The sequence below is a fragment of the Corvus hawaiiensis genome, chromosome 5 (genome assembly GCF_020740725.1).
Source record: "Corvus hawaiiensis isolate bCorHaw1 chromosome 5, bCorHaw1.pri.cur, whole genome shotgun sequence".
Lineage (NCBI taxonomy): Eukaryota > Metazoa > Chordata > Aves > Passeriformes > Corvidae > Corvus > Corvus hawaiiensis.
The window spans coordinates 63,717,156-63,743,593 of record NC_063217.1 but is presented as its reverse complement, the minus strand read 5'-3'; the positions used below and the strand labels follow the sequence as shown (position 1 = coordinate 63,743,593).

The window sequence follows — 26,438 nt, the reverse complement described above, 5'->3', positions numbered from 1 at the left end:
ATTAAACAAAACATATGAGACATTTCCATGTAATTCACACCGAGTAAAAGTAAAATATAATTAACTTTCAAACACTTGAAGCACTTGAGGACATTGGCTTCTTCATTAGGTTTAAGCATTCATTTCTTAAGACACTTTCATGGAATCTGCTGTGAAAATACTTCTTTTTAAAGCAGACAAATTTTTTGACAGGCACAAGAAAATCTGTTCGATTCTTTATGAATTAATGTATTTCTACTTGTTTGTAATGTATGACTACTTTTGCTAGCATTTACACATTCTATTACTACCACTACAGGCAGCTGCCAAGCAGCAAGAGGTTTCTGGTGACTGAAATTTTATTGTTTAATATACAATTGAACTTTAACAAAACAAAGGTTCTTTACAATATGCAGTTTATTTAAACTACATTATGCGAATGCTCAAGTTACTCACATCGTAAAAAACTTAAATCCATCAAAAATTCTTATCTATATTAATAAATTTCATATTAAGCAAGAATTAATAAATATTTTTAGGTGACAATATACACTTAGGAAGTATTCTATAAACAGGTTATACCACTCTGGTTTGGAACATGAGAAGTGTAAAAGTTTGAAAAAGTCATCTGTGTATCACTTCTGCAGATTTGATATCTGCATTCAAAAGTAAAACAAGTCACATCAATTACCACTTGTATTCTATTTTGAAATATATCTTGAAAATAAATTATTGTAACCAATGCCTAAAGTGAACAGGTGACCACCCATGTAACAAGATCAACTAAAATAAATAATTTACAATAAAAATTGTTGCTAGCACAAAATCATCATACAAAAACAATTATTGCATATAGCTCTGCACAGAAAAAAATAGCTTTTCTCATAGCAATGTGAACTGTTATAGATGCTACATCTATACTACCATCCTCTTTTAGCTGAAAACTGTAAACAGCTGATTTTGTGCTAGAGCTACAAAAGTATTATAATGTATTCATTTAAAAAAATACTTAGAATAAGTTTATCTCCAACTAATACTAATTTCTAAGAAACTTCAAATCTTAAGAATCTTCACCTAAAAATCAGTTTGTCAACTTGTAATTTCCCATTTATTTTGAATTTGAAATACGAGCTAATTCTTCACAGATAGTGTTTATCCTTAAAAAAAGGGAATTAAGGAAGTTTGGGATGGTTAAAGAGGTCAGAGAATTAAAATAGGAGGCTAAAAAGCAGTGAGCCCCCCCTTTTCCCTTCAAAGCTCAGGAATTTGCCAGGTCCACTGAAGTGGCACACCAAAAGTTACTGTCACTGTCTCTAGATCTGAAAACACCAGCTGGAAGTAACTCAGTCCTTTCGTACTCTTCTTTTGCGCACTGATTTCAGTGGATTATCTCCCATTCCTTCATCAGCTTCTTTCTTCTGGAAAAAAAATAAATTCAGCATTAGCATTGTAAACCTATTTTAATTATTGAAACTGGCATGCTACATTATTCCTCCTCCTGAACCCCCCAGTCATTTTATCACTAAATGCAGCACTTAAGTGATAGGACATTTTTTTCCACACTACTGATCTAATGATTAATAAAATGGGTAGAAGACTTTTCATTTCTATATTCAGAAGGAAGAGAATACTATGTCTAAACTGATGTCAGAAATTTGGTTTTGCCCATGTCTTTGCTGGTTTAAAAGTGGTGACTTTTAAATTAATTTAGAAACTTCCTTAAAGTGCACCTTTTGCTAATTTTAATTTCCACTTCTGAAGTAAGACACATTTAAAACATTTTAACTGTTCCCTTTGGAGAGCTACAAATAGAGCAAACTGTCCTTAAATCAAATGGGTTGTTCCCAGTTTAAAAGCAATGGGCTTACGGAGGCACAGGAAAAGCCTTTCCAACAAGAAATCCATTCGCAGACCATGCATTGCTTCCTCACTTTCCTGCATCACTTAATAGCAGGGCACCTCTTTTAGAAGGAACAACTCACAGAATGTGGCCCAGCCTGAGTGAGGACATGGGGTACACGATGTGTTCCAGCCAACTCACAACAGAAACACCTATATGCTGAAAATACTCAGAGAAAAGCAAGCCATGGCCTCACTGTGACACTGTGTAATGCCACAGACACATTCAGAGCTTGCTATTATTTTCAAAAGGAATCATGTGACTCTTAGCAGGGTTCAGCAGACACTGGGTGAATGTACAAGGAAAAGAAAACTTCTTAAAGGAACAAGAAAAAGTATAGAATAAGGGGTAATTAATGAAAAATTTTAGTGCTGAAACAATGCAATCTCATGCAAGGTAGTTTCCTAGAAAGTTTTACGTGAAAAGGAGTTAACATTACATTAAACAACACCCTTAACCTGGAAAGTGACTCCTTTAGGGAGTGACAAGCACAAGATGACCAATGGGTGGATCTAAAGTGCTTCAGACACACCAGTTTCTAAATGAAAGAATAATGAGCAGTTGACAAACAAGAAAAGCACAAATTCCATCTACAATGATAGTTTATGAGAAACATTTTGTAGAATATCTGGATGACTGGATTAATCTGCACAAGAAAAATGAAACTGCAGATGCTGTGTTCAAAAACAGTATTGTCATTTTGCTTAAAACCTTATTTTGGAATAAAAAAACCCAAAACCTAACTGGAAAACTTACTGTTTTTCTAGGTCTCAGGAAAAGGCTATTCAGTTGGAAGCACATGTTCTATCAATTAAGAAGCACAGTGAAAACTGACCAATCTGCTGCAGCATTCAAATTTTCAAGACTTAAAATTAATTTAATAATCTGTTAAAAACTATACTTCTGTTACAACATTTCATGTTTAGGGAGCTGCCTGAACACTTCTATACTAATACCTGTATTTATGCAGAGTATTTGAGGTGTCAAACTCAAAGGAAAACATATTTCTACCTCAGGATTTGTTTTATGGCTCAACAGAAGAAAAACACTTGTTTTAGGTAACTGGGCTTAATTAGAAGTATGATGTCAGACAATGGCGAGGAGAAAGTAGGGAAAAATGCAAACTTACCTCATCTTCTGAATCAGATTTATTTAACCTATCACCTTCCTGACTTCCATCTGCAATTTCATTTTCTTCCTCATCTGGAACTTCATTTTCTTCTTCATCATCATAAATATCTTCACCACCTTCACCTTCATCTTCTGCAGAAGAAGTTGATTTTACTTCGTAAACAGAACTATATTACAAATACACTATATCCAGACATATTAGTAAGGAAAATAAGCCAATTTCAGTCCTAGAATGAACTGCTTGTTTAGAATAACCCATAAAAACATCTCTGTGATACAGAGAATAGAATTCTCATTAATTAGTAGCAAGTGGTAACTGTCAGATTTAATAACCAATTTCAACAGCTCCAACTTTGCCTCTTCTCATAATAGCCCATACTATTATGAGTTAAAGGACTCGATTTACTTTACTTTAAAACTAGTTATTGTATTGGACAGTTTTGAGAGCACAGTCCAAAACAGGACAACTCAGGCATCCCAACTCTGACTAAATTCTGACTTAGATGGGGAAGTACAATATTGCAGTTACCAGTTATCCAGCATGGGAGACACCTACATCCTAAGGGTACTCCCCTTTTCAACAGAGAATTTTTCAGGCATACTGTTTTGACTGAGGGATAAGCAGCTCTTTTCTTCCCTCCCTTCTTGTGCATTTTTGCAATGCAGAAAGTAGTCAGAAAAGAATGTACTCCCCTTAACTCACTCCAAGAATGTCCAGCTTGCACTACTACTGCACTACCAGTACCCTTTGCAATACTTTCTATCAAGAGTAAACAAGGAATCTTAAATCTGACAAAAGGATATACATTAGCATTTTAAAACTTAACAGTCTGCCAGTGGCTTATTTAAAAACAGCAGTGAATTAGAGCTCAATTCTGTCCTTGTCAGGTCACACCTACATCTCATAAGCACCACTTAGGTATGAAAAAAACAGGAAAAAACCAAAAACAAATACCACAAAACTGTACCCACACCCAAATTCTTACTGTTATATCTCAACTAAACTGAAACAAAAGTATCCATACAAATTTAGAATGTAGTCATATGTAACATGAGACTCTCCTGATTCTTGGTGATGAAAATCTAGAAATACCTCATTTATTAAAATATTTGAGACTTCTGTAGAACTACCAAGAATTTTGGCTGCAGTATAGCTATAAATTGAGCCAAACAGAGCTTCACTAATTGGTATGAACTAAGTTAGTTTTGCCATCTGTCAATATACCTGGTACATGTCTACAATATGTCTCTATTATCAAAAGGAGATATATGACCAAATAATGAAGATCATGGTTTAAGAAAGATGTAGACAAAGATCTCTGTCCTAAAAATATGCTCTTAATAGAAGAGCTTGGCAGAAATTCACAAAGCCTTTGCTCCTATTCTAATGAAGAGATTGGAAATGATAAATGATGTAAATCCAGCTCCTCCCGTAAGTACCTTTTTCCATAGAGGGGAAAAAGCCCCAAACAAAAATACTTCAGACATCAGAAGCTGTAAAACTCAGAAGTGGACAACTATACTACTTAAAATTATTATTTTAAATTTAATCAAATAGTAATTTAAGCATTATTTCATATAAATAAATGTAGAACTTGATAAATAAGGTTCAGACTGTGCCCCTGAAATTCCATTTTGTGGTAACATTCTTTTACTTCTTGCAATATCTTTCTAGAGGTCAAGGAAAGCAAGGAGACAACGCAGACAATTAGACAATGCCACAAAAATTAACATAGAACTAAATAAAACCATAAATCCCAGGGACAATGCCCTTCAAGAAGTACTCTGCCAGCAACTCATTGTCACTGGTGTCAAAGAAATCTCCAAGTGTTTCTAGAATTTGCTATTGTGCCACACTTCCTTTTTCTTTCTTTTTTAAATGGTCCCATGATACAATGCAGATCTCAAGTCATTCAGTATTCCACAGCTCAAACTCCCATTGCCTTCAACTCCAAAAAAACAAAGGAGGAGATAATGACTATGAAAGGACCATAAAAATCATAAGGAGAAAAAGGTACTAGTGGAAAATATTTATGACTACAGATACCATAGGGAGAAATCTCAGAGGAAACTTGCATCTGCACCTGATGGAAGCTGGCATCCACCAGCTTGAAGTTCTACAATCAACAAGGAAGCAGAGGGAAGAAAACAGGAGAGACCCGCTTTTGAGTCCTGGCCCAAATTGCTTCCCTTTCCCAGTACCTGAAACAGGAGCCTCCCTTCCCATCTTCTTTGTATCCTTTATAAGCTCTCTTTTTGTCTCCTCCATTTCTCTTCTCTCTGTAGCAAAAAGAATCAGGAAAAGGAGGCAGAAGACAAATTCTCTGATGCTTTCAGATATGAAGAGGCAAAAGAGCAATAGAAGAAAAGAAGGTTTCAACCTGCAAGTGTAAAAGGTGGCACGAAGCTAACGGAAGCTAGGCAATTCTTCTTAAAGCTAGAAAGCATGAAGTCATATGACAGCAAAATGTAATCCTTCCCTCTGAAGCCTAGAATTAATTGGAAAACCCTGGAATAGTCATACAAAAGCTAGCTAGGTTAGTTTTACTCTGTGCTCTGTTTAGTAACTAAAAGTAAAGGTCTAAAATAGAACTTACCTTTACAACATCACAAACAGCCATTCCAAGTACAATTTAAGAAAGTTGTAAGAGCTGAACAGTGTTCCTCTGCAGTTTCCTGGACCTTATTTCTAACACTGAAACACACACTTTAGTGTATTATTTATTAAGTGATGTGTTGTACTTAACTAAATTAACTGACTGACTTAACAGAAGAATATCGGAATTGAGGAATGGCAGCCTTGCAACAGCAGCATATTAGGTACAAACTATCTGTGATCTGCATCAAGACTGGGTAGAATAAAACAGAGTCTGCAATTCAGGAGCAAAGAAGAGGTAGAGTAGAGTAAGATCAAAAGGAAAACATAGGAAGATACAATGCTGAAATCACATACCTACAATTTAAGCTGAAGTAAAGAATATATGTAGCATAACCAGAGTAATTAAGTGCCTTGGTTAAGGCTCTCCAATAGCAAGGCAGACAGACGAAGTTTGGTGTGGCAAGCACTGTGCCAAAAATGTACTCAATACTGTCAGTACTGGCATGGGAACTGCTGATGCTGAGTAAACTTTTAAGTCATACAGACAGAAGTCATCAACACTCATGGAACATGGTGCGAAGACAGACAAAACCCACCAAGTTTCAGTCAGTAATACAAAGTGATGTCAGAACCAAGACAAAAAACCCAGCAAAACATGAATGTCTGCCATGTCTCTAATTATCCATGCCAGTCCCTTGTCACTTTCTTTGTTCTCACCATGGAAGAGCGAAATAAGAGGCAGAATCTTGCAGAGTTCTGAAGCTAAAAACTTTCTCATGAAAGTCAAGATAGTACACTGTCAGTTAGGTGCTTTGGTTTTTATTCATTATACAGACACAGGAAAATGCTAACAGCACCTCAAAGCTATAAGCTGAGTAGTACTCAGTACTTTTTGATACAGTAACATGGGATGATTTTATCCTTGGATGCTGAAGTACAGCTCAACCTACTGGGTCATTAATTTCTCCCCTGGGCAGTAGGACACACGTCTGCAGGCATGCAACAGGTTGCTAAAAAGCAACATAAAAGGAAGCTGCAGATTTCAGTATTTCAAGCCTACTGTATTGTCAGGCTTTAAGAAGAATAACTGAAATCAGTGACCAACAGAATAGTATAACCCTCCCAGAGAGGCATAAGCAGATTTATGTTAGAGACTTAAAGCTATTCCAGACACATTTTAAAGACAATAAAGTGACTTTGACTGCTTCAGGTACTAATATCTGAATAATTAAAATGTGCTCAATATAGGAAATATTTAGAAGGGATAAAATATGTATCACTGTCTACAAACATAAAAAATAGTGTTGGAAGCATGCTCATTTCTTGAAAGTGAAGAAATACTGAGTAGAGCCTTACTTTCTGTTTGTATTCATCAGAGCTATTAGCCATGGATGCCATTCACTGGAAGTTATCAAAGAGGAAAAAAGGCTCAGAGCAAAGCACATTTCACATAGTCTAAGATAACAGGTTGCAATTATTGGCAATGCAATCCATGAACTAGTTCTATTCGTGTCTTTAACCGAACTGCAAGCTGACACACTTATCTTACCATCTTCACCAGTATCTTCATTTTCTTTTTCCTCTTCTAGTTCATCATCTTCAAACTCCTCTGTCTCTTCTTTTAGTTCTTCCTTTGTAATTTGCTTAGATACATCAGTTTTTTTGAAGTCAATATATTCATCTGATTTCTACAACAAATTAAAAATCTATTTATATTTCAATTAGAATTAAACAGGCACTGTAAGCTAAGTAATACCAATGGCACATTAAAAGTACAAATTGTTGCACAGATGCTCAAGAATTTCCAAATAAAGTATTAAGAATAAAACCAAATAAAAATACAGTAAATTTCACTAACCTTTCCTGGCCAGCAGAACAACACACTTAGACCAACAGGGAGAGCTAGAGTCAAGATGTAAAGAACCCAGAGCCATGGATGTTCTTCTGCAGCAGTCACCAATTGACTAAACATACCAGGCTGTATTTAAAAAAAAATATTTAAAAGAATTGCTTTTACTTCCCTCTCAACACTTAAATAAGTTCATGAAGTGTACTGTATACATTTATGTTGTGCAAAACCCTTCTTTACCTTTGCATTTTAATGACTACAACAATATTGCATTTCACTATTAGTAAAGCAGCAACTCTACAAATTGCAAATAAATGGCAGGTGTTGAGTAAGAAGGAACAGATGTAGAACTCCAAACATACCAGACTGGCCACAACTCAACTTTGTAAAGTCACATTTGGAGTCTTGGCAATCTCATACTTTATACCCTTCCCAGCTACTCTATTTTTCCTGTGCACTATGCCAACTCAGCTGAAAGCTCCCAAAGCATCAAGAACATGAGGGCAGCAGTTCCTGAGGAGCAATGCTGGCTCTACCTGTAGTACCACCTTCTCTCCTTTGACAGCCAATTATTCAGGGAGTAAATTGTCCTCCCAGCCCAGCTCTGACTTATACAGTAGAGACACTTAGGCAAGTGCCTGGTGCATCTCTGGAAGAGGTACATCAGTGTAGGAACCCAGAGTGCCGAGAATATTTCTCTGCCTGTTTTGAAGGGTTCTTACCCCCCTGAACAACACTGTTTTAACCTCCAACCTTGGAAAAAATTACCAACAGTCAGACAAGAACTAGAAAATACAGTGGTGTGAATTAGGTGATAGACTACTATGTAAGATTGTCACAGGGTGAAAATTTAGAGGTTTTGGGCTTCTCTTTGTAGTAAATAGATAAGAGTAAAAAATATCAAAATGGAGGATTGTTGTTGTTCTCTAAACCTTCTTCTCCTTCTTCTACTACTCCATGTTCTGCAGTAAAAGTAGTTTGGAATGACTGGATAGAGAATTCTGCAGTTCCTGTGTTACTGAATAATTAGTAGGAAAGTGAAAATAATATATATTTTTAGTAACTATTGGTTAAATTATCTTTAAAAGGCCATGTAAATCTTGATAATTAGACTTCTCTCCTGCTTTCTGTGCTCTGTGTTATGCCTGGGTCACGCTAGTGGCTCTGTTCCTCTGATAAGACTTAATAAACAACTATCCAGCAGCATTGAAACTCCAGGAAAAGTCTCAGTTTATCTTTGAAACTCCTTGCAAGGACTTTTAGAACATTCTCTCCCATCAGGAGGGATTTGATTTATGGCACGGTTCAGTGTCAATCAGCAACTAAGGAAGTTTGAGAGGCACAGTAAAACGAAGGGACTCAAAGGAATTTTTTTGCCATTGTGTGTACAGGTATGGATACAGGTTCAGACATAAACCCAAACATTTTGGAAAAGGGCAAGGCTGTGGGAAGAGATAGCTTTCCTGCTTGCATGGGCAGATATGCTGTTGCTACTCGCGACTCTGTGCCAAACAGCAGGTGTAAGGAATTGGCCACATTTGCCACCAACCCATCATTTCTCCCCCACAACTGCAGCCTGCTGTTGGCATTTAATCAAAGAGAATAGAGGACTGTTAGACAGAAACAGGAGTGCAGGCAGCCACTAGACTGGCTCATGATCCTGTGTGGCAGGGCAGATCCATCCCACAGCATAGGGAGGAGAGAGGAAGGCCGCCAAAGTGCAGTACACAAACAAAATGTGGATGCATATATACAAACAGAAGAACAGATGCAGCTCTATAAACATACATGCAATATTTTCGGAGCTGCATAACACGCATCTAAGCAGCCAAAGGCCTAAAATTATTAAACAGAAACAAACACTAGACTATCCATTCCTCATGGGAGGAAAGCATCTAAAGAATATATATCATGGATATTGCCACAAGCGAAAATAGAGGGCAGGGGGCAGGAGGGGAAGTCTTTGAGTGTAAGTAACTCAGCCTTCATTCTTTCACTTGCTGTGAGGTACTGAATTTCTAATATCAATGTGAACAGCAGAAGGCTTCACAGGAAGTCAATTTCTCACTAGGTGTTTAAGTAAAATGCAGTACCCTTTTAACCTCAACAAAATATTGATCTGGGAAAGGTAAAAAGTCAAACTACAAGACAGAAAACCTATCAGAGTTATTCAGCAAAATTATTAATTGCAGACAAATTAATATTCTGTCAGCACTGACAGAAAATTATTCCAACACCACAGCTTCCTCACTACTTTCTACTATCAAGAACATAGTAAAGTTTATACCTCATTAGCACTTGCTACTAATTTTTTCAAGCCCCAGCTATCAGCTGCCCAGCGATCTGCTACTTCTTTTTCTGAACATATGATGAAGTTATCAAAGTAGATATCAGACGTCATAGACCATAGTTCTAAACCAATAGCACTGACAGTGGTCATCTTGAATGGGTGAAGATCTTCAAAATAGTCTGGGTTTGGTATTTTCCGAGGGCTCCAGATTCCCTGTTAATGGAAACAAATGTAATCACATTACCTATAGATCACCAAAAGAACAACTTGTGAAATAGATTTTAAAATAATAAGAACTTTTATTTAAAAAGACAAGCAGTAGTTTAACCTACCTAAAACAGAACTGGAATAGCCTACAGGATTTTGGCAGATGGGTCTCAGTTATATGGCTTAGTGATTTTTCTTAAGTGATTTTTCTTTTTTCCTGTAGAGGTTACAGTAATAACTGACTCTTACCAGAAGTGCTAGAGAAAATTTTAGGGAAGGAAAATTCAGCCTTATGATACCTGTGCAAATTAGAGCCAAATTGTGTTTGCAAACCTGCTTAGGATCTTACCCTCAGAGACATCAGATTCAAGTACTCCCCAGCCATAACTAATACAAAGTAACTCTCTTTAATATCCAGCCAATTACTTCTTATATTTGGAGGGGATGAAGAGAATTTATTATCCAAAATTGATGCTTCCTCTAAAACTGAACTAGTAAGACGATCTGCTTACTGAAAGGCTTCATTTTTTAATATAAAAAAAATATTAATTCAAAATACACTTAAAACGCCAATGTAATTCAGAATACAATTCCGAAGACCATATTAAATAAATGGTACCAATGCAAATTGTACAAAAGGCAACTTTAAACAGATAAATTGTTTTAATATAGGAAGCATTATGGTTTCCCAATATACTTAAAGGAAAAAAAAGGAAAAGCAAAAAAAAATCTCAAATTAGTGAGGGTATTCAGACTTACTCTAAAATATAAATATACTGTAAAAAAACCTAAATAAATATACAACTGTGACTTGCTTGCTCTGCTGAACTCTGTATCTTTTAGCAATAACCTACAATTTGGCTATTACCTGATAGTTAGGATTATCTATCATAGGTGCTCTCCATTTTCCTTTATATTTTGGGTTATTTTTCATGGGATGCACCCACTCTCCACAACCAGGTGCAGTCTCACACTTTGGATTAGGGATCTGAGGGGCTTCCCACTCTCCATCCATTTCTTCATCCCTAGAGAGAAAAAAAAATTACAAACAACTGATTTAAGGTCAGTCAGGTGTCAAACACTGGCAGTCTGAAGTGAGGGTCCATGTATATTGTTGTAACAACCTCAGAACTCTGGGCAGCTCACAGAACTTTACCCAACAGTATAAACACTTTTTTTAAGGAGTGCTACACCTTTTTATTTAAAGGTCACATGTGCATAACTACCATAGCATGACTGACTTCAATTACATTCCTGCCTCTGCAGACAGCTTGAAACACTTCTAGCCAGGATGCTTAGAGATCCCTTTAAGACTTACATTATGATTTCAAATTATCAACTTAAACTATAGCAAATTCTTTCAGAGGGGTCCTTCATATTCTGGTGTTGCTTATGTATCTTCAGAAAACAGAAGGCAAGGACAAATTCACGTTTTTATAGAAGCAGTCCCCCACACCAACAAATATTTGGCCATACCTTACACATTCCAACTTCCAGTCTCAAAAGACAATGAGATTTGGACTGACTTCCACAACTAATAATCTGCCACAGAACAGTCTTATCTACAAGACACATTAACAACCTGCACTTACCAGTCCTTTGGTTTTCTTGCATTAGGGTCTGGAACATACTGTGGTTCATCATCAAGCCACCCCTCAGGCTTAACAGCATCAGGATCTTCTATTTTGGCAGGTTCATCTTCATCCCTTCAATTACAGACTTAGGTTAGAAAATACAGCAGCCTGACTTTGGACCAATGTTCTGTTCAGAGGACTACAACTGGCACGAAAGGGATGATTTTCAAAAACACAACAACAGAATTAGACTCGCTGATCATGAGCATTAGACATATAATTATCTGCTTATAAATATCTATTATATTTACATTGTTTTACAGTGCTATTTAGATCAGATATTGCTGATATCAAGTGGCAGGTGTCAGTCAGGTCTTCCCATTGAGTTTTTCCCTACTCTTCCCGAGTTGCCATAAGAACAGTAGTTCACACAAAAGTAGAAATTCATTGTAAATTAAGACTTTATGGTAGAAAAAACTTCTTATTCAGGTGTAGCAATCTTAGTTATGAATTGCAACCATGCAGAGTACAAAATCAGCAAATAACAATTTTTATTTGTCTCCTTAGAACATGACCAGATCCTTATACCCACCTCAATTATGTTTTCAAATTTCAGTGCTTTTAGTGAAATGCATGCCAATTGTCATTAGCAAACCCCAAAATAAAACCAGTCAAATCTTTCAAATAAATAACATGTATGTAAAAGAAATTTTAAATTAAAAATAAATAAAATTTAAATAAAAATGTTCTCCTTACCAGTCATCTGGTTTGACAGCATTTGGATCAGGTATTTTTGGTCTCTCATCCCAATCATCAGGCTTCTTATCAGTAGGATCCTCTATTTCTTTGGAAGGATTTACTGGAGGAATCATATTCTCAAGAAGATTTCCTTTACTGACAACTGTTTGGTCGATTAATATTTCAAATGTGTCATCTGGTTTTAGCACTAAATTGAAGAAATTTATATTAAAGAAATAAGGGAGCCATTTTATTTTACCAATATATTTAACCCAAACTATAGAATGAGCACAGACTTAGTCAAATAACAGCAAACAGGATCCTCACTAGCAGAGGAGACAGACTCCTCACTCAAGCACTGGATCTGGACACAAACATTGCCCTTGAGGGGATCTATGACCTGAATCAGGCCCCCAAAAATGAAACTCGAAGAAAATTCAATTGCTGAAACACATCCAAACACATTCTAAGAGATTTTTCAAAAACCTAGCAACTTGGAAAATTCTGTGGTTTTACTTCAAAAGCACAGACAATGAAAAAAGAATCTCTACCCCAAAAGGCATCTCTGCTACTAAATTACAATCTCACACTTGAAAGCATGAAAACACAAGAACTGCACCAGTAACATAGTGGAAGGATCGACGCAGCATTTTCTCTCAGAATCAAACCTCTAACAGCCATTTCCCTCAAATGCCACACTGCAAATGCTTAAACATTTGAAGAGAATTTGCTGGATGTTAGCAAGTGTGAGTAACTGAGAAGCCAAGGTCACAGAACTGAGCAGTGTCAGACTCAGTATCCAGATGTATCCAGATCCATTTCTAACAAGCACTTATAAATGTGCTCACTGGTTAAATAGCAGATTCAACTGTCCATTCAACATGATGAAAATTAGTAAGTGAAAGTAATTACTATTCCACTTTTATGACAGTTTTCTAAAGACAGGTTAAGAAAACCAGAGTAACAGTCTTGTAACAGTTCGATAATATCTAACAATGGCCTTCCAGCCTGAAAGTTTTCAACAGTATAAATATCCATAAATGCAAAAATGAAATCCCCATATCACCTTTAGATAAAATACAAAGAACTAATTTTTAAACTCCTGTTACAAGTCACATAATGCATTGGAATCACATAGCTCTATGGAGTCTATTTGAACAATTATAACAGAATAAATGCAATCGAAGTTTAAGTACCTCGATTCATAATTTCTAACAAACAACCCAAATACAGGAACACATGCATTCCTTTATTATAAGATTCCCATTATTTAAAAGTGAAAGTTTGCTGTGGCATACTACAGCAATCTGTTTTAGAAACCACTAAGTTTTCCCGTGGCACAGCACTTGAACATGCCTTCTATTATTATTCAGTGGAAGTTCGTAAGTACAGTCATTTTGGCTGGATTTGCAGCATGCCACAGATCAGCCCATTCTTCTCTGTTTGCTATTCTTCCTCAGAAGTTAGAAAAAGGAGGTAAAAATTAACTTTCATTTCTCCGTACAGTTTACTGGTACAAGAAGAGTCGTCACATGAATTAAAACCAGCCCATATTCATTCACTTCAGAGTCTGTGCTGACCTATCTGTTCATGCACACTGCTTCACATGCAGGTGTTGGTGAGAACTCTTAACATGTGGAAAAGAGTGGTGTGTGGCATGCTACAGATTTAACTGAATTCCTCTGAACTCTGACACCTTCCAAGAATATTGGGCAGTTGTACATTTTAATATCATCCCCACTAAAAATATTTTATTATAATAATTACTGAAGGCATTTATAAATAAAGGCTAGTCAGGGCTGATATGTTTTTTCCTGTAATTGAATACTAAACAGTAGCATCTGAAAGCTACTTTTATGTCCTGCAGTTAAGCCCAGTCATTAAACCATTTAACCCAAATCATTAAGCAACCACCACTCAGAATTAACAGGCTATTACAAACAAGCAGACTCAATTACAAAACTTCAGCAGACAAAACCACATTTTTAATCTCTCCTCTCCAATTTAAACTTGTAAGAATTAAACAATACCAAGAGTATATAGATGTGTCTTCTTGTCCAAATAGAATTTTTTTAGGTCTACATCAGGACGTTCAGCATGTTTTTCATCATATTCTCCAGTTTTAGGATTCTTATGTCTGAAGATAAAGTGTAGTTTGTAATCTTCTCCACATTTATCTGGTCCAAACATAATAGTGTAAGGTGTTTTGTCAAAAAAGTATTCCTGTAGAAGCAAGAAAACTGAGCATGTGTTATACTGGACATTTTATTAAGTCATTTTTGGTACTTCTTTTCCTTGGCATAGAGCACAGTTACCCATTTCTAAAAGGTAAATGAAAAGTGGTAGGGTAAATCATGAAAGGAACTCAACAGCCCTCTGGAGTTGCTGGGTGCTCTCTGTTCTCAGGGAATGGACTATCGCTCAGTCTCTTCAAGGAAGATGAAAAAAAATATATATATGGATACATATATATATATTTAGATTCTATCCTTATGTTAAGTAGGAATGCCTGTCACAAATCAAAACATCCAAGTATCTCTATCCCTCTACAAACATTACAGCAAAAGATGGAAGGGAGCTAGTTACTGTTCTTCATAACAATCTTATTTTCCAATAAAGATAAACCCCAGGATATTAATATCCAGTATTTTATCAGTACCTTTTTCTCTCCGCATTAAGTAACAGCAACAAACAACCCTGAAAATATCAGATATAGCTATTCTCCTTCGGAGTATGTTGCATTACAGTTATGTCAGTATCTTTTTAATTATTCATGTTTCCTGTATTTGGAATACACAATAATACATATGTGCTGTTCAGTAAAAAAATTGTTTCACAAGTTATGAGTTAAGATCCTATGGCTTCTATTAATACAGAAAGTCCTACAAAACATACACAAAAGTCATCTGTCCTGGATATCAGGCATCTCCCATGGAGAACCAAGCTGTTCCTCAAATGAACAACTGATAGCAAATATTAAGCAAGAGGACATACCAGATTCAAGTCATTGCTACTGGAGAGAAGTTTAATATATGCACCACCACAGTCAATGCCTTTTTGAAAATTCACTTCGTATCTGGGCAAAGAGAAAGTTAAAAAGAACATTCCAAGTATCAGAAAAATACAAATTAACTGCTAGTCCGCAGTTCTAATTATGAATATATTAAGATTGCGTATTAGTAACTACTGTCAAAACATTTATATGAAAGCAAAACGTTTTACCTTAACTAATAAACATCAAGTAAAAAAACTGAAGGATTACTTACTGAACAATCAAAGGTTTATCATCAAAAAAAAATGCTTTTGTTAGCATTGCTGATATTGCATGATACTTTGCCACTGATTTTAATACTAATCCTTTGTCTCCAGGCACAGCGTTTTCTTTCAGCTCTTCTACTTCCCATCTCCCTAAAACACACACACACAAAAGTCTTTGAAAAAATGCAGTCTGAAGTAAAGAAATCACAGCCTTGTTGAAAGCAAAGAGTTAGCAACAAATAAAGACTAGTTGCCACAGTAGGGAAGAAATGTTGGCATCTGACGTCAGTGATGTTATTCCATGTTGTTCTCAAATTTACAAACATCCGTAAGTAAACTTTAATACTGTAGATCTGTATCTTTAGGTTGTGATATCCTACAATGGCTAGAGGAACATAAAATACTTCTCCAGATTTTACATTTACTCCTACCATCATTACATAAAAAACGTTAGTCACAAAGCACTGCGTAAAGCTAAAGACCTGCATCATTACTTTTTTTTCTGCTTACATAGAATTAGAATCTCTTGAGTCAAATCAAATCACAAGGTAGATGAAGTTCCCTCCTCCTCCCCAAAGTCTTTCCAAGAATTATCAGATTTAGTCCAAAACAAGCCTACAGCTTTAAAAATAGAAGATTTTATATTTATACATTCTCTAAGTTTGGGAGAAATACAGTTGAATACACGTGTCCAATATCCAAAAACCAGGATTTTTTCTAAAAGGGCAGTTACACTGTCTCACAGATTAACAGGACAAGATTCACTGGCTTTTTTTCCAGGAAAGAATACAGCACAAAACACCCTACTTCTACAATCCACTGTAATCTTGAAGAATGCCTGTGTCAATGTCAAAAGGAGGAAAACATCAGGTGTGGGAACCAACAGCTAGTCTGAAAGTCTTACAGATTTCGACTTGGACACAATCATTGTGTACTCTTGAGAATTCAGTTTGTATCCATGAGAATTGTAACATCAACAGAAGCGCGAAGCATAAACAAAGAGGGAGGATGGACACCTGCAGAAGGGAGGGAAACTGGCTGATATGTAGCAAGAATGCATGCTAGTTATAGGCAACCAATAATATTGTATTGTAGTTAGTAAGCCAATGGTAAATGAACATGTAACACGAATGCTAAGAAATTGTATAAAAGAGGCTATGGAGTATTAAAGAAGGCTTTTTCCCAGAGCAGTTGGTGTGTGTGTGTATGTCGTGACCATCTCAACAGCGACAATCAGGAGCTCCTCAGCATGTATTTTCGAGAAGATTCATAAACTGTAAAATGCAAATGCAACAGTGATTTACTTTTATTCAACTGAAGTGTGATTAGTCAAAGTTGTTAAGGAAAGGCAGATATGTAAGTCAATAACAAATTCTTAGTTTCTTCTAGCCTAATAAACAGGAAGGAGAAAAATCCCATCCTCTTCAATAGCGTTCCTTCTTGGAAACTAAGACCAAACAAAAATGCAAGGCAAAACAACAAGACTGAAAAAAAGAATTGGAAAGTAGTTCAAAAATGTGTCTTTATCACAGACTTTATTAAATGTTGAATTTTCTGATTTCAGGCAAATACAACTTTTCTGACATTAAAGACAATTTTTTATCTAATATGAAGCCAAGTAATCAGAGAGACTTCATTTCTCATAAGCATCTCATCTGCGTGGATATCTCCTCTGCAACTTCCTAGTTTTACCTAGGTAACCCAACTACCAGTTTTACCCTGGTAACCACTAAATTTAGAATCATCAGTTCTACTCTGTTCTGCACACCAAAGTTCTGCAAGTTATGCTTGCTTACCACTTTCTGTTAACATTAATTGATTTCATTTGACATAAGAACAGTAGCAAATACTTCTCTGTTGCAGTAGAAACTTTTTCTGTTCTCCCCACTCCCTCTTGAATAAAATAAACTCAGGTCGCAAATTATTGCCACAGATCACGCATAGCCAAATGGTTTAAAATTACATTTAAGCAGCCAGTTCTAGACTAGGAAATCACAAGCACAAATGATTAAACCATCAGTACAACTTTTTCATTATTGCTTTCCAAATTTGTTTTAGGCTACTCTAAGACTAAACTGTACAAGAACCACTACATTCAAGCACAGGCAATCTGAAAAAGTATTTAAAAAAAAACATCATGCAGTTTTAACTTTCCTGTTTCAGAGGCTGTACCAAGAGACCAATCCATGAATCAGTAGGACAGATGGAGCAAGATGGAACATGATGCTTTAGAAACCTGTTTAACAACTGAAATTGAAGTGATAAATATCTCTGTCATGATTTCAGAGAAGACAGTTCTAAAGAAACAATATTTGTAAATAAAGAGTATTAAATATTCAGATGCCAGAGGGTATTCTGGTATCATCCATGGCAATACATTGTTGGAATGACATAAAAAAGTTATCTTCACACTAAGTAACCCAGTGAGCAACATTTCAGATCTCAGTTTCAGGCTAACAGTCATTATACAAACTAACATTTTTGACCTATGCCATCTAGATATTCAAAGATAAGTTCTGTGTTATTTCTCAAAGAAAGAGTAGTTATTTCTCAAAAAGCAACAGAACATTACATCCACAACTACGTAGTGGAGGTAAACTTTAAAACTGCTTACCATCATATTTAGCAACATTATCATCCATGTCTTCTTTCAGTGTTACAGACAACACCCACCTAAAACAAAAATTGTACTAGTCATTGAACTATCTATGCAAAGCTGTATTATTTAACAAAGGAAAAACAGCTTTTGCTTCTAGACTGTGAACCTGTAATACTGATTGTGAGTTAGCATCATGGAACTGTGTGTAGTTCAGAGAACTTGCAAAGAAAAATTAAAGGAAAGTAGTCTAATACAGCATTTCAAAATATTTCCTAAAAATGTACATGAATATACAATTATAAGTCTAAAGTAATTAAATTCCTGAGTTATTTAATTCTGAATAAAATTCAGTTTTATGTAAAAGTTGAGTTTGGCAGAATGTAATATGCATATAATGTAAAAAATGCACAGAAAATAGCAAGTTTCAAGTATAATACCTTCAATATGATAAGAAAAGAAAAAGAATTCAGCCAAAGGAATCTTAATTTTATCTGATAGTAACAGTACACATGCATAGCAGAGGACAAAAGGGAATGGTAAGTGTCCAAATGACAAACACAAGATTCCAAGTGTACTGCACACAGGAGATCCAGCAGATCTCCTTGACTCTGTGAGCAAGGCAAACTCAGCCTATTATTAAGGTTACCAAAAGATATGCACAGTCTCTACACAAAGCGCTCATATGGAGAGGAGGAAAATGAAAAGGGCAGTCCACCCTCATCTGGACATACACTGGTTCTATCTGGAGCCATGCACAGGAATACCTTAAGCCAACAGCACTGCTGAACTCTTCATTGTATCAATTACAAGAATACATTCTAATCATTTATTCAGGAAAGAACCGTTTTCATTCATTCTGAACTATCCTCTACATGGAGTGTTTCAGGGATGAATACTTTATCTTTTCTGCTTGAATTGTAGTCACATTTGTTCACTGTTAACAGAGATGCTGGGAAAGCTTCACAGCATAAATAACAAACAAGATCCTTGGCCTACCATGAGAGAGACCAGTGAGGAAATAAAACATCTCTACAAGTCATGTGAAAGATTTTCAAGGTCCATTCTCAAAAAAGCTACTCTATTCTTACATAGTCAATTTATTTGTACTCTTTTCCACACTTTAGGGAAGAAAGGCAACATGCTGCTTACTTTCCCATAAACCTGTCTCCCATACGCCTTAGTCTTATGTAAATTATGTATAGCTAGACTAAAAAAATCCCAAGCATAGTAGCTAAAACTTTGAACATTAGATTTAGTAGGAAGACAAACTAATCTTATAACAGATCTCAAAAAGCTAGAAATTTGGATGAATGGTATCATTCAAGTACCGCCATTAAATATTTGCATCTGTTAATCAAGGTTTTCAGTGGTTTGTTTGGTTGGTTTTTTTGACAACCATTATCACCTCTTCTATTTAATAATTTTTCCTGTCATCACAGGTGCTGCTTTTGCACTTAACATTTAGAATTGACACATACCTAAGATCATGTGAAAAGAAAGAGATGAAATGTAGTGGCACTTCACCTCTCAGCTAGTTAAACCCAACTGGCTAAATCTTTGTATTATTTTTCTTAATGTCCACAAACTCAGAGTTTATTAAAAGCTTCCTTAAAACAGACACAAAAAAGTAACATATCTGGAATGTTAAGTGTCCAGCTTAACATTATGATCTATTTGGAGCAAGCATTAATAGCCTTCCCAATTCTAACCCTCGTAAAAATTAATTTTTATAAAGATACTAGCAGAAAAATGAAAACAAAGTAAGTCCTGCCACTGTAAGTTAAACTCCTGAAAGTAAAAGTTTATCATTTTAAGGCATAAGCTTACCCAGACAATCCTTCATCAAAGGTTTCTGTAAAATACACTTCCCCCGTTGGCTTTGGAGTCTGGTACACAACCTAAGAGATATGTACAGATACATGTCCCAACATAAATTACAATTTTTCATTTGAAATACACTCTCATACCTCCAGAAGTAATCCACCCAGGCAGATCAACAGATTTTGTTCATTCCAAATACCTAGCAGCATAAAACCCCTTCTCCTCCACCCACATTTCAATAGTTTGAGTGCATTCCTCCAACAGTGAGCAACTTCACTTCTCTGAATTTTAGAAGTTGCTTCCTCTGTTTAAAGCTCCTAACTAAAGCTTTGTTACATCTTATGTGAAACAAAACCCAAAAAAAATTTCTGAACTTTCACCAAATCGGCTTCCTCCCTGTTTCTTTCTATATATGTTTTCCATTCTTCTGTTTTCCCATCTATTGCCCACATCTGTTTTGAAGAACAGCATACAGATTTTCTGGTAATAGAGACAGTGCCAAAAGGCAGTTGTGACTGATGAAGTCAAACTGGTCTAAAGTCAAAGTCTCAGTGAGATCAAGATGCTTTCCATTTACTTCTCTAGAAGTGGCATGTTAGGACTTGCAACAAAAGGTTCTGTATTCAGATTGAAGTAAAACCTTTTTCATGACTATCGACCACAGGCAGGAGATTTTACACTTGGGCATAAGACATTAGTTCATTAAGTTTGCCCTGTATGTCACATGTAGCTACTGAAAACCTTAGACTGCTGTATTTGACATGCACTCAGTTGTCAAACACAGATTAACTTGCTCTAGTTTTGACTATGCATCTCATATTTAACCAGCTTGAACTAAAGACTTCTATAATCTTACCTCTATAGAAGATTTCTCTCTGTCAACATCAGCTTCTTGGGACTGCTTGTCAAAATTCTCCACTTCGACATCTGCATCCAGATTTTCTTCATTTTCTATTCCTGCAGTCACTGAGCTAATTATTAGGACACCCAAGCACAGCCAGTCCCACTGGAAGTGCATCCTGGTTATCTGAAGAACTGAAAGTTTTAGATTTTAAGTATCATTTCAAGGATATTATCAATACTCTTTCAATTTTACCCCAGACTCTACCTAAAAGAGGAAAAAAAACCCCACTAAAATAATGAGAAATAACTATCAGAAAGTGTTGCCACTGTAATATTATCTTCATTTGCCTTTTTTTTTTTTTATTATTATTAAGCCCTGACTCAGACTCTCTTTTCCCTCCTGTTTTCCCTATGGAAGTGCCTGTAGCCTGTTCCTTTACCTTGCCAAATCTAGCAAGGGTATAGACTGCAGTATATATGCTTTTTTAAGAACTAAGCAAGACTGCTTTTATTTTTCTCATTTGTAAACAATCTGAACAAATAATTGAATTGAATCAGTCTCTACAATGCAGCAATAAGTAACATCCCTTTCATTAGGAAAAATAAAATTATAAATTTAGAATCCACCACCAGAATTGCATTTGTATTTGCCCTGACTTCCAATGACTACAGTTAGATGAATGCAGAGTGTATATTGACTTTAACTGTAAGTGCCAAAAGAAAGTATAAGATGGTTTTAGAAAATATTTTCTGTTTCAAAATTATTATCCAATAATTTTCTAGTTTAAGTTAGGTAGAGCAAGAGTTTAAGCTTAAATGCAAATACCTTCCTAATTTCAGGGAAACCTGAAAATCTTTAATCTGTGTAAGTATGAATGTCAATAGCAGACAACTGCCCCAGCCTCTCAGTCTAATCTGCTGTGAAAAAGACTGTTGCCCAGTATTTTTTGTTTCGTATCTGTAAGACATACAAATACAATTTTATGTTAGAGTATCCAGTGGTTTGAAGAAGTGCTGTGTCAAAAAAATGCCTATGCAAGTTTCCTCAAAGATCTTGCAAAAAAATGCTTCTTTCTGAAATTATTTTTGTCTGAATTTGGAAATAGAATGAAGACAGATTCTAGGCATCTCTGCACAGGTATTTATCATTTGGTTCTTACTAATTTCTATTCACAGTAAGCTTAAATAAAGACAAATGCCAGTATTTAGTTTGCTATTTTAAGACATTTTCAAACCTTGCATTACTTGTAGCCACTACTAGTTATACTAAATGCTCTGCTGCTGCTGTGCCTTCTGCACCTGAGAAAGCAGCCGCCCTCTCAGTTACATCATCACTCCTTAGAGATTAAATTGTTTAACACTACAACTCTAAATATCCCAGCAATTATAGATACTATTTTATACTGGAAGTGTGAGTCTCTTTTTTCCTGGCTCTATCAAATTTGCTAAGCAATTCAAACATTATAATTGCAGCAATAATTATTTCATCATTCATTTTTTAACACCTGCAAGTTTTATCAAGCAACACATATAGAGATCTAACAGTATCAGGCTTTATTTCTTTTAAGACTTATCAATTTATATTAACTGCACTGATTCTATTTAGAGCCAAAACACAGGATTATCATAAAGAAGTATTGCACACTAGTACTATGTCAATACTAGGAAATAATCAAAAGCCTCCTTTTTTGGGACTAACACCTATTTTCCAAAAAACTACATTAATCATATTACCATTCTTTTTTTCTCCCCCACTACTGTCCACAATCTCTGCCATTCTATGTGGGACTTTACAACCTCGCTTGAAGATGGCAAGTCTGTGGTTCCCTCTTTTTGCAGGTGATCTATTTCAACAGCTATCTGCAAATTTTACCAGGGTTTTGTATTTGATTTTTTTTTTTAGTTAAAAACTAGAGATAATGTTAATTCATAGACCTCCTTAGCAGTTCTAGAACTTAAAATAATCTTGCCCTGAAGATTTAAAGCAATTGAGTTTATCACAGGTGAACATTTAATCTTATGGTGTATTTTTGAACACCTTTGCCTGAAGAGTATCAGTTTTACCAACCCCGTTTTCTTGTTCCTTAATCATTGTATTAGGACAAGCAGTCAAAGAATTCCATATCAATACCTTCTGGACTCCTTAGCTCCTACGTATAGTGTCATATATATAGGTCATATAACCAGGAATCAGATTTGCATTTTTAGCATACAGCCTCCCTACCTCACTTTAGCTAGTTTGTCAAGCAGATGGTCTCTGCTTCTCCTAAAGCAGATGAAGAGAGATACAGCTTTCTCTTCCAGTACATTTCAGGTGTATTTGTGTATGATCCAAAATGCTTTTCACTTACGTAACTGAAATTTTACTGTAATTAGTCCCATTCACTTTTGTTCCACACACAGACTAACAAGGGCATCCAAGAAGTCACACTAGTACTCACCTTTCCAAACAGCTCCCTTCCAAAATTTCTGATGCTTTCACTTTGTTCCCACTGTTCTCACTACTCCCTGATCCTACCTACAACTTCCCTAATTTCGTTCAGCTTTCAATTATATCTCTTACCTCTTCCTTCAAGAAGAGAAGGCACATTTTAACATTTGACCTTTTGATACACTTTTAAAATAATCCCAGAAATGCTGAAATACGCTATCAAGATGAATTACAGTTATCACTCAACTGCCAGGCAAAGATGGTTTTAGCCAACCCAAGACATTTTTTACATTTGTGAACTCTGCCACACTACAGTCTTAGAATATAAAATAAATCTTTCAACTAAGCCAACAAGTTTCTGGTCTCAAAACAGATACTCACACTACACATTTAATTATCTTTAAAACCTACTGAACTTTCCTAATTAATACATGAAGATCTATGAGAAACTTTTCTTGTTCTATTTTCAAGGTGGCAATAAAAACAAGCCCAAAGGATTCCCACTGTTAAAACTTCATCAGCAGAACAAAGCAAATTAAAAGAGTCTGTGGCTCTTACACAAACCTCAAACATATTTACTAGCAGTCTTGTCAATGTATCCAAGTTCAGACCTGTAATTTTAAACATACATTTTGCATAGCTCAGTCACTTTCTACCATGGGTGACCACAGCACAGCTACACATCAGAAAGACATTTAAGACATACAAAGCATGCTCTAGGGACCAGCAACAGTGCTGCAACATCAGCAGAATATTGCACCTAAAGTAACAAGCTGCTTTTTCTGAGACACAGACTAGTATTTATGAAAGACAACGGCATAAGCTGAAAGCATATTCTGACTGGATATTAGAATTTTTTTCCCCAAGAGGACAGGTAAGCATCAGTACAGGCTGCCTAGTCTCAGTCCTTGGGGTCTTCCAAGAGAGTCCAGATAAAATCTTTGAGCAAGCTGGACCAGCCTCAGGGCTGCCCCTGCTGTGAGCAGCAGGTCGGGAGAGACCTCGTGGTGTCCCTTCCCACCTGAATGACTTGATTTGTCATTGCACAGTGCAAATGTGTCAACCTCTGGACCTCCGCACCATGGCCTTTTGCGTATTGTACACCTGCCATTAAGTTAGTGGCATCATTATTCCATTTGCTGCAGAACTAAATAAGAGGTCAGGATCCTTTAGATTACTAACTTTTCTTTGGACTTTGAAAATGGTCAAGCGTTTTCCATGTAACTCTCAGAGATTTGGATTCTCAAGCAGAAAGGGCATAAGACGGCCATTAACAGCCTTTCTCACTCCGAAGTCCAAAGCTCCTGCATCCAGTACCAACACATGGGCTTTTCATAGGGCCAAGTATCAATTCCATCCAGGGCCAAAAAAAGTGGAGGATTTTTCACACATCCCTTTTTCCATCTGCAACCATGAGCTGCTTTATTCCTCCCCCATTCTGCTGCATTGGCATCAACCTGACATAAGACAACATCCAGCTGAAACTGCTCCATGAAAAGCATGCAAGAATTATTACGCAACTTTTAATTTTTCCTTTATTGGGTGTGAAAACTGTACTTCCCTCCCTTTACCTGAGATGTTAAGCACCCTGTGCTGGAATGGATGCCGAATGTGAAATTCAGCAGTTACTCCAGCCGCAATGCTGCGCTCCTGCAGGTGCCTCGAGATATTTTGCTGCTACAGCGAGCTCGATTAAAACCTCCAATAACACGTTAATTTCCAATTAACGAAACAGACGTTTGGATCAAACGGCCACCCGGCGTTCTGTCAGTATCCAACACGAACCCCCTTTTTGGATACCTCGAACGGAGAACGAGGGCCGCAGGCGTTGCCCCACCGGTCACCTGCGAGGCCGCGCTCCCAAATCCTCCCGTGCGGCGCCTTCACCCAATTCCCCCCCATTCCACCCTCGGGACCCTTCGCCGTCTGTGAGGCGCGGCCGAGCCGGGGGCGTCACTGCCCGCCGGGGGCTGAATAGAGGGGGGCGGAGCAGGGCAGCCACCGCCCCCTCCCCTCGCCACACGGGGCCCACACGCATCTCCCGCCGGTATCGCGAGGCTAGGCGGCCGCCGCTTCCCCAGGTCTGGTTACCAAGCACCGCGACGCCGCTCCCCCCACGGCGGGCGGTTACCGGCGGTCCCGGCGCTGCCCAGCCCGCGGCGGGCGGTTACCGCTGGTTACCGGCGGCGGTCCCGGCGCTGCCCGGCCCGCGGCGGGCGGTTACCGGCGGCGGGAGCGGGAGCCGGAGCCGGGCCCGGCCGGTCGTCCCGGCACATCCCCGGGCGCGCACGCGCGCGCAGCACCCCCACCGCTCCCGGGGATGCGGGAGCAGGTGCCGCCGCTCGTGCCGCGCCGCGCCGGCCAATCACGGCGCAGCACGCGCAGCCCGACCCAGCCCGCGCGCACGGCATAGCCTAGCGTAGCCGCCGCGGAGCGTGTGTTGGCGCAGGAGATGGGCAGCAAGCTGCGCCAATCGGAGGTGCCCGGCGTGAGGCGAGAGCCAATGCGTGGCTCGACCTGCGGCTGCCGGCCCGCCCAGCGCGGGGTGCCTCAGCCAATCGCCTGCCGCCTCTGGCCTGCCCCGCCCCGCGGCATTCGGCGCGTTGACGGGGGCTTTGCTAGTATGGCCGCGGTCCGCGGTATGGGACGTCGCCCATCGCCCTGCCCCACACGGCTGCAGCCAGGGATCGGACCGGAAAAAGAATTTTCCAACACCTGTAGCCTCAAATTAACGAAACACTTTGTTACAGCTGGACACTCACCCTGACGCTCCAATATACGTACCGAGAAGCAGAGCGAAATAAAAACATTTTAAATAAATTACTAAAGCCAAGTTCATATCTGCCATTTGTACTGAAGACGAGTGTTGGCTTGCCTCTTTCAAAAGTCCCTCAAAAGATTTAAGACGAGAATGGAGACTTCATTCAAAGGAATGAATAACCGTGCTCCAGTGAAAATCAAAATGGGTTGAATAAAACATTATTAATATTAAACTGTTGAAAGTCGTATGTTCTTAACTAATTTTTAATTAGTTATTTTAATTAATTGTAAGCAATGCCTGCTTTTAGCCAGCACTGGTTTTCTTCACAGACTCTACTGTGATCCTTAAATCAGTGAAATCTTAAGTTTGTTAAAACTAACCTGACAAGCTTCAATAAAGAGCCAAAGGGAACTAAAGATTGGACAACTGGGATCTTAAATTTGTGGCCTTTCAAGGAT

The 26,438-nt window shown here is 37.4% G+C and overlaps 1 protein-coding gene across 9 annotated transcripts; it reads right to left on the bottom strand.

Annotated features, from left to right (window-relative positions):
* Window positions 1-378: 378 nt before the first annotated feature.
* Window positions 379-25,633, bottom strand: CLGN (calmegin). Of its 9 annotated transcripts, none has more exons than XM_048304903.1 (16): window positions 25,444-25,633; window positions 20,802-20,980; window positions 19,952-20,022; window positions 18,140-18,198; window positions 15,534-15,675; window positions 15,262-15,343; window positions 14,298-14,490; window positions 12,286-12,475; window positions 11,548-11,661; window positions 10,824-10,980; window positions 9,746-9,961; window positions 7,468-7,587; window positions 7,159-7,297; window positions 5,213-5,290; window positions 3,009-3,142; window positions 379-1,397 (listed from the first exon to the last, which is right to left on the bottom strand). In XM_048304903.1, exons 1-16 carry the CDS (start codon window positions 25,628-25,630, stop codon window positions 1,323-1,325), a joined length of 2,136 nt encoding a protein of 711 aa, XP_048160860.1. In that variant the 5' UTR covers window positions 25,631-25,633; the 3' UTR covers window positions 379-1,322. The 9 variants fall into 9 exon arrangements, with proteins under 9 accessions (XP_048160860.1, XP_048160861.1, XP_048160863.1 ...); XM_048304904.1 differs by having other exon boundaries at window positions 379-1,394; XM_048304906.1 differs by lacking the exon at window positions 25,444-25,633 and adding an exon at window positions 25,351-25,437.
* Between the last annotated feature and the right edge of the window lie 805 nt (window positions 25,634-26,438).